Source organism: Marmota flaviventris, chromosome 2, assembly GCF_047511675.1.
Source record: "Marmota flaviventris isolate mMarFla1 chromosome 2, mMarFla1.hap1, whole genome shotgun sequence".
In the NCBI taxonomy this organism is placed as follows: domain Eukaryota; kingdom Metazoa; phylum Chordata; class Mammalia; order Rodentia; family Sciuridae; genus Marmota; species Marmota flaviventris.
Window position 1 is genome coordinate 176682355 of NC_092499.1, and position 8608 is coordinate 176690962.

The following is an 8608-nucleotide window of genomic DNA, read 5'->3' on the forward strand; positions in this document are numbered from 1 at the left end:
AAGTCACTAGGTCTCATTTCCACCATGGCAACACCAGCTCGCCATTCTCGCACACCGACTCCCTTCATCGTCACTGTCGGTGGGAGACTCCCAGGGACGGGGTTCCTGCTGCGGCTGCCCTCCTGAAGCCGGGACACGTTTGCACGTTGCAGAATGTCCGCATCCTGCACTTTATTGATGCTTAAAACAAAACAACCAGAAAAGCCTCTGATAAGTGACAGAAAAGGGACCAGAGACAGAGTTGAGTGATGGATCCAGAAACACAGCAGATAAGGCCAGAGATGACCCCAGAACCCTGTCCAGGCTCCAGGCTCCCGGGCTCCCCTCCAGAGCTCCCTCCCATACATCACAGCCAAAGTCCACACGGCGGCAGGAGGGCCTAAGGCCAGTGCCTTTTCTGCCCAGTTACGGAAGGGAGCTTCGCCTGCTCTCTTCCCCTCGGAGGAGCTGGGCCAGCCCCCGCAAGGACACCGGCTGGCAGCCCCGGCCTTCAGAGCCCGCCCGGGCTCTAGCAGGGCTGGTCCCGGCGCTGGACCGCGCCTCCTCCCATCGGGCGCTCTCGGCTCGCAGCTCCTCCAGGACCCCGTGAAGATGTCTCAGCGTGAGCAGAAGCTGCTGGTCTTGGATCTGCATCTCGGACTAGGGGAGAGAGAGAGAGAGAGGAGACTGTGAGGGCGTGCGAGAGTGCCCCATGTCCCCCTGACTGTCTGGGCCGAGGCAAGTCCCTAGCACCACCCAGCAGAAGCCATACCCACAGAAGCCTCAGTGTCTTCATCTGCAAAGAAGAAAGCAAATTACTTATATTCCAAGGCTCTTATGAGGACTGAGTGAATTCTCCACCCGAAAACAAGCTTTAGCATGTGATGTGTGAAACTCCACGATCGCCATCAAATCATTGCACAGGGGTTAAGGTGATCAGGGTTTCTTTCATATTAAAACAAAGTGAAGTCAACTCACCAGGCTGGAGCCCTTTGGAACAATGATTCCCAATAAGGTCTGGGTTCCCCGGTTCCCAAAATCCTTTTCTGGGATCAGCAAAGCCAAAACTACTTTTATTACAATACTAACGTTATTTCAATTATTCACTTTTATGTTCTTATCAGTGAATGGTGGAGTTTTCTAGAAGCTATTACATGTACTATCCCTTTTTTGGGGGGAGGGGGGGGGGTAACCAGGGATTGAACTCAGGGCACTTGACCACTGAGCCACATCCCCAGCCCTATTTGTATTTTATTTAGAGACAGGGTCTCACTGAGTTGTTAGCCCTCGCCATTGCTGAGGCTGGCTTTGAACTCGTGGTCCTCCTGTCTCAGCCTCCCAAGCCGCTGGGATCACAGGCCTGCACCACCACACCAGGCCACATGTACTATCTTAACAGATTGGAGGCAGAAGCAGAGGAGAATCCAGCTGTCATGCAACAATATAAAATGATACCACACTTCTCACTAAATATCTGCTTCAAAAGATAGTTGTTTTAAATTAATAATATTTTATTAACATTTAATGAGTTTGTTATTTTTAAATGCATAAGTAAATAAATATTAAACATTTCTCCATTTCTTTTGTAATTTAGTCAATATTGATGGATATAATTCACGCACACAAGGGCTTCTTCTTGGTGTCCTTAATCATTCTGACAAGCATCGAGGGGTCCTGCTCCCTCGGACCCCAGTGCTGTCACTCACTCACCTCTGGCCTTCTCCCTTGTTCCCCTAAGAATTACCTTTTCATAAGTTTTTCTCTGCTTTACCTCATCATTTTAAATGTTCAGATTTTATTTTCTGAGTCAGTAATTTTTACACATGATACAACATTTAATAGCCACACAAGGGTATGTACAGTGGTCCCTGGGGGATTCCAGGTCACCAGGGATACCAACATCCAAGGATGCCCAAGCCCCTCATCTAACCTACACAGTCCTATGGCCTTTAAATCACTTCTAGAATAATTATAATTCCAAATCTAATGTAGATGTCGTGTAAATAGCTGTTATACTGTGTTCAACATCTCTAGCAATTAGAGAAATGCAAATTAAAACTATGCTGAGATTCCATCTTATTCCCGTCAGAATGGCAATCATTAAGAATACAAGCAGGACTGGGATTGTAGCTCAGTGGTAGAGCGCATGTGAGGCACTGGGTTCAATCCTCAGCACCATATAAAATAAATAAATAAATAAATAGAGGCATTGTGTCCAACTACAACAACAACAACAAAAAAGGAACAATGACGAGAAATAAGTCTATATATTTTTAGTAGAGACACAGTTTTTCAATTGAATTCCATATTTTCAATCTGTGGTTAGTTGAATGGGTGTGGATGAAACCTGCAGATACAGAGGACCACTGTTGTTAAAAGTCTCGCTCCCACCCCACCCGCTCCTGTAGTTCAAGTCTCTTCCCCGGAGGCCAACACTGGGAAGAGTTCCCAGGCTTCGCTCTTGATTCTGGTCAAGGCATAATGTATGATTAGATATGCAGATTTACAACCCCTCTCTGTCTCTTTTAATAAGAGATAATTAGTGACATTATTTCTCTATTAAGAATAGTATTTTAGGGGCCAGAGAATGTAGCTCAGTGGTAGAGGGCTTGGCTACAGTGCAGGAGGGGCTGGTTCAATCCCCGGCATCACAATAAAATAAAGTAAGATTAAAAAAAAAAAAGTATTTCAAGTCATCTCATACTAGACAAGGCGCCATAAACATACATTGGAGAGAAGATCATGTTTCCAACAAATGGTGCTGGGAAAACTGGAAATCCATAGTAACAAAGTGAAATTAAACCCTTATCTCTCACCCTGCACAAAACTCAACTCCAAGTGGATCAAGGACCTTGGCATTAGACCAGAGACCCTGTGTCTACCAGAAGAAAAACTAGGCCCAGATCTCCATTACGTGGCTTAGGAACAGACTTCCTCAATAAGACTCCTAAAGCACAAGAAGTAAAATCAAGAATCAATAAATGGGATGGAATCAAATTAAAAAGCTTCTTCACAGCAATCAATAATATGAAGACAGAGCCTACAGAATGGGATAAAATTTTTGCCACCTGCATCCCAGATAGAGCATTAATTTCCAGGATAAATAAAGAACTCAAAAAAAAAAAAAAAAACTGACACCCTTGGGCTGGGGATGTGGCTCAAGCAGTAGCGCGCTCGCCTGGCATGCATGTGGCCCGAGTTCGATCCTTAGCACCACATACAAACAAAGATGTTGTGTCTGCCGAAAACTAAAAATAAATAAATAAATAAATATTAAAAAAAAAAAAACCTCTCTCTCTCTCCCCCCCCGCCCTATCTTAAAAAAAAAAAAACCTGACACCCCACCCCCCAAAACATAACCCAATCAATAAATAGGCAAAGGAACTGAATAGGCACTTCACAGAAAAAGAAAAATGATCAGTCAACAAATATATGAAAAAGTGTTCAACATCTCTAGCAATTAGAGAAATGCAAATTAAAACTATGCTGAGATTCCATCTTATTCCCGTCAGAATGGCAATCATTAAGAATACAAGCAGGACTGGAATTGTAGCTCAGTGGTAGAGTGCTTGCTTAGCGCATGTGAGGCACTGGGTTCAATCCTCAGCACCCTATAAAAATAAATAAATAAATAGAGGCATTGTGTCCAACTACAACCAAAAAAAGAAAAGAAAAGAATACAAGCAACAATAAAAGCTGGCGAGATGTGGGGGGGAAAGGTGCACTCATACCTTGCAGGTGGGACTGCAAATTGTTGCAACCACTCTAGAGAGCAGTATGGAGAGTCCTTTGAAAACTTGGGATGAAACCACTATTTGACCCAGTTATCCCACTCCTCAGTTTATACTCAAAGGACTTAAAATCAACATACTACAGTGACATGGCCCCATCAATGTTTATAGCAGTTCAATTTACAACAGTTAAGCCATGGAACCAACCTAGGTGCCCTTTAACAGATGAATGGATAGAGAAAATGTGGTATTTATATATATATATACACAATGGAATATTACTCAGCCTTAAAGAAGAATGAAATTATGGCATTCGCAGGTAAGCTGATGGAACTGGAGACTATCATGTTAAGTGAAATAAGCCAATCCCCCAAAACCAAAGGCTGAATGTTCTCTCAGATATACAGATGCTGACTCATAATAGGTAGGAGGGGTGGTGGGGAGGTTCATCAGATTGGACAGGGGGAGTTAGGCTAAAGGAAGGGGGTTGAGGATGGAAAAGACAGTAGAATGAATTGAACATAACTTTCCTATGTCCATATATGAATACACGACCAGTGCAACTCCACATCAGGTACAACCACAACATGGGAAGTTACACTCCATGGATGTATGATATGTCAAAATACACTCTACTGTCATGTATAACTAAAAAGGACAAATAAAATATTCAATGAAAAAGAATCAGTTTAATTTTTGTGATTACTTTACAAATGAGAAGACTGAGCCAGTGTCTGCTGCTCGAGCATTACTAGTACTGCCAGGAGGAAGAGAACCCTCGGGTGGAGCGTGGACTGTGTCCTGGAGAACCCTGGGATCCCACAGGCCACCCCCCAGTGGTCTAGGACCTTCCCTTCCCAACTCCCAGGAAAGCATTCAGGGTGTGTTTTCTCGAAGGATTTCCCCACACACATCTTTTTGTCTGAGTATGTACCCAGCATGGCAGAGATGCAGAGATGTGGGGGTTTTGTTTTGTTTTGTTTTGGATACTGGGGATTGAACCCAGGGGAACTTTACCACTGAGCTATCTCTCCAACCCTTTTTATTTTGAGACAGGGTCCAGCTAAGGGGCAGAGGCTGGCCTCGAACATGCAATCCTCCTGCCTCGGCCTCCTGGCATCACAGCAATGTGAAGGGAGGTGCCAGACACGATGCTTTTGACTTTGAGGAATGTAAACCTTGAGGACAGGCTGCCACAGCAGAAGTGTCTTCAACCTCTGCAGTGGATCTCTGTCCTGCTGCCACATGGTCGGGCACTGGGGCATCGAGCTGGTTTACCTTCTTGCCATGAATGCCTGTGGCTCTCTCTCCTCCTGGAGACCCACCAAGACTCTGGAGCTCACAGGATCCCAGGAAAAGAGGAAGAGCCCTGACTTTTTGCCTGTGGTGGCTGCTGACCATCTGTTCCCCTTGCTGCATGAAATGACAGTCTAGTGCAGGCCCTTCCCCTGACAAGGTCAAAGGGGCTTCTTGGGTGGGCTCCCAAGGAGCTCTTATGGGTTCATGTAAATTTCATATGATCAAGATGTCAGGGATTTGCAAGAGGAGGCTCAAGGGGCCTCTCATCTCTTGGCACCCTGGGGAGAAAGGGGCTTGGACCTGGGAGGTTCCCTTGCTTTTGTTCTACGGAGAAAACAGGCACTTTGGGTTCCGGCACCTAGCAATCTGGCATAGGCACTCACCCTGGGGGACCCCGGGAGGCCCAGCGCCTGTGGATGTGAGAAACTGCAGTCCCCTCTGCTGGCTCCAGCTACTCCCTCTGAGGGCGAAGACAGGGTTAGGTCCCCGCTGGCCCAATCCCTAGCCACCCAGAAATATCACAGGACAATCCTGTCTGTCCTTCCCCAGGAGAAGAAGAAGTTGTCTTGGAATCCAAGCCCTCCCTGAGGTTCCCAGACCCGCCTCCTCCTCTCTCTCGGCTGGTGGCCCCCATACTTTGGAGTACTCCTTTATTTTTGTGTTGCAAAAACACCCAGTGAAGGGTATAAGGCCTAGCGTCCTGAGAGCCACCAAGCCACCAAGTAACATGACACACTCATTCAGGAGCCTTTGCACCCCGTGGGGTGGATCTTTACCCACTGGAAATGAGACACAGGAGATGTTTCCTGGAGAGAGAGATTTCCTCCCCTTTCTCTCTCTTCCAAGGTACAGTTTCTGAGTCAGCCCTGCAGAGAAGTCCTGAGCTGGTAGGCCACCTGCTGAGAGACCCTCCTTAGCCACTTCTGAAGTGGGAGCCAGCTCGTAACACCCCGCCCCCCAGGAGCATGGGCTCTGGCCTGCATTCCTACTGCCATCCCAGTCCCTCTGGGCCCCTACCTCCAAACACCTTGCTAGGTCCTCAACTCCGAGCCTCTGCTTTCTAGAGGATCTGGGCTGAGACAGCGGCGTGCTCCATGTCCACCGCGGTCAGAGTTAACAGCCCACATGGATGTGCCAGGGACACACCAGGTACACGCCTCCTATGTAGGCCGCGACCCACTTACCCTGGCCGGAAACTGCGATCATGCACCGGGTGGCTGGTCCCCACAGGGATGCCTGCAGCCTCTGCCCTGTCCAATGGGTCACCTGAGAGGAGGGACGGGAAACCTTGGAAACGTGGGGTGCAGGTGTCAGGGGGAAAGTCACGCAAAGCCTCACCAGCTCCTGTCTCAGCCATTCCAGGGTCTGCCCGAGGTCCGGGGTTGGCTCTCCAGCTGCCTTCATCTCCTTGAGAAGACCTTGATGATGATCCGGCTGTGGGCCTGAGGGACTTGTGACTCATAGAGTCCCCAACCTCCTTCAGCTGGCAGCAGGGTGGCCAAGTCACTCAAGATGGAATAAATGGGAGCAGGAAGCAGTTCACATGGGAAAGTGTAGTGTTTTTTTTTTTTTTAAAGGGCTTGAGTGCTTTGCACAAACCGAATATGAAGGGAGGGGACCACCGGGGCATGAGTGCCTCCGTGCCTGCTGATTCCAGAAGCCAGCGGGATGACAGGGACTCTGAAGCTTTAAAGCATAACAATAACAGTCATTTTGAAATAGGTGAATAGGTGCTCTTGCCCAGGGCTTGTGTTGTGCTTTATATGTGAAGTATATGCCTCTGGGGGTGGGGGGGTAGATATCCCACCTGTGGTCCAGACCCTCCCTCCCTTTTTCACTTATCCATTGAGTCTAGATAAAGGAAGATGTTCACGTCCCAAATTCCCTTACTTCTAAGATGCCTGCAAAACCCATTCCTAACAAATGAGACCAAAGCAGAAATTTGTCATTAGACCTTAGGAAAACTCTTCTACCTTTCTAACGAAAGGGAAAGTGTTTCTGATGTTTTCCCCTTTGCATTTACTTTCTCCCCCTTCCCTTTACCTTAAATGTAGACGTGATGTCTGGTGCTACAGCAATCATCTTGCAACTGTAACACAAAGGCCAAGAGAATTAAAGGGATTGGAAGTCATCGAGACATGGAATCAGCAGCAACATGTATTTGTTAGGTGAAAGAACAGACCCCATTTGTAACTGGACAGTCTACTACTTGGGGGACAAACTGTCCTAACTGACTTCCCAGATATTCTCACAGGACAATATGAAGTGGTTATTCTTTAATTGTCCCTTCCAATAAATACTTACTGAGTATCCACTCTGTGCCAAGTTCTGCTCTAGGCACTAGCCCAACACCAGAGGGACAAAGTCTCTGCTTTCCTGGAGCTGATATTCTAGCAGATTGAAACAAACAATAATCAAGCTAATGTTATCATGGAAAGAAATCAGACCTACTTTGATGTAGGGTCTTAAAAAATTCATTCTATCCATGTGAGCCAGGAACCCTGAGGATTGACACAGTCATCCCAGATAGCTGTGTTCTGTCTGTCACCCAGATCCCCTGGGGTGAGGGACAAAACAAATTCGATACGCGTTGGAAGGACTTTCCCTCAACCCCGGTGACACAAGAACCCCCAAATAAAGCTGCCTTCGGATGACAGAACCCACAGTGGACCAGAGTCAGCGGACCCCATCTACCGCTGGATCCAGTGCCTCTTCCCCCTGCAGATGAAGGAGATCAAAAAAAATATTCTGAGAAGAATGAAAGGCACACAAGAAAGAATCAAAAACACAGAAAAAGATGCTATTAAAACTTTTTTGAAATAGAACTCAATTGAATTCATAGAAGTAAAAATTATAGGAAGTGTTTATAAATGAATTTATTGTGGCCCCAGAAGACAAAGCTAACAGTGGGTAGGGGACACGGGGCACAGGCTGGGACCCAGCCGGAGGAGGCTGAGAGTTCTTTCAAGGACGCCATCAGCAAGCAGCAGCCTGAACCAGGAAACCAGGGAGACTTGAGAAGTGCCTCTGTGGGTCAGAGGTGCACCTGGGCTCCTTCCAAGCATCAGAACTACCAGGCAGAAAAATGGGTGCTGTACTGGGGGCCCTGGTGCCTGGGATCCAACCCGGGCTCCATCAGACTTTCTGTTCACAGCTGGGCTTTATCCTTTCCCTCTTCAGGCAAAACGTCTCTAAATAACTACTAACCTGAGTTGTAAGGAGCCTCAGGTTCCTTGTACTCTAGGATTTACAGCCTGAGTGCATCTCATTGCCACGTGCAGACAAGATGCTATGTGCCAATTCTATTCTGGTTCAGCTGTCACTCTTCAGAACTGAAGATCTGAGAAACTCTCGCCGGCCCCGTTCACACCCCTTCTGAACACAGGGACTAGACATGAGCCCCTCCAGGTAGGTCCCCAGGCTTCGTTTCCTGTGGCCCTGTAGTCATGGGACAATTGCCTGGAGCAGAGGTGGGTGCTGCACACAGGTGGCCCCCCACGGGATTGGTCAGGAGGCAGACCCTGGGTTCTTGGGTGGCTTGTATTTGAAGAGCTGTGTGTCTGAGTTGGTAACCAAAGGATCCAATCAGAGCTGAGCTC

At 47.3% G+C, this 8608-nt stretch overlaps 1 protein-coding gene across 1 annotated transcript; it reads right to left on the reverse strand.

Moving 5' to 3' along the window:
* Positions 1-405: 405 nt before the first annotated feature.
* On the reverse strand, positions 406-6469 carry C2H20orf202 (chromosome 2 C20orf202 homolog). The gene is made up of 2 exons (XM_034636394.2): positions 6348-6469; positions 406-639 (listed from the first exon to the last, which is right to left on the reverse strand). Exons 1-2 carry the CDS (start codon positions 6411-6413, stop codon positions 406-408), a joined length of 300 nt encoding a protein of 99 aa, XP_034492285.2. The 5' UTR covers positions 6414-6469.
* Between the last annotated feature and the right edge of the window lie 2139 nt (positions 6470-8608).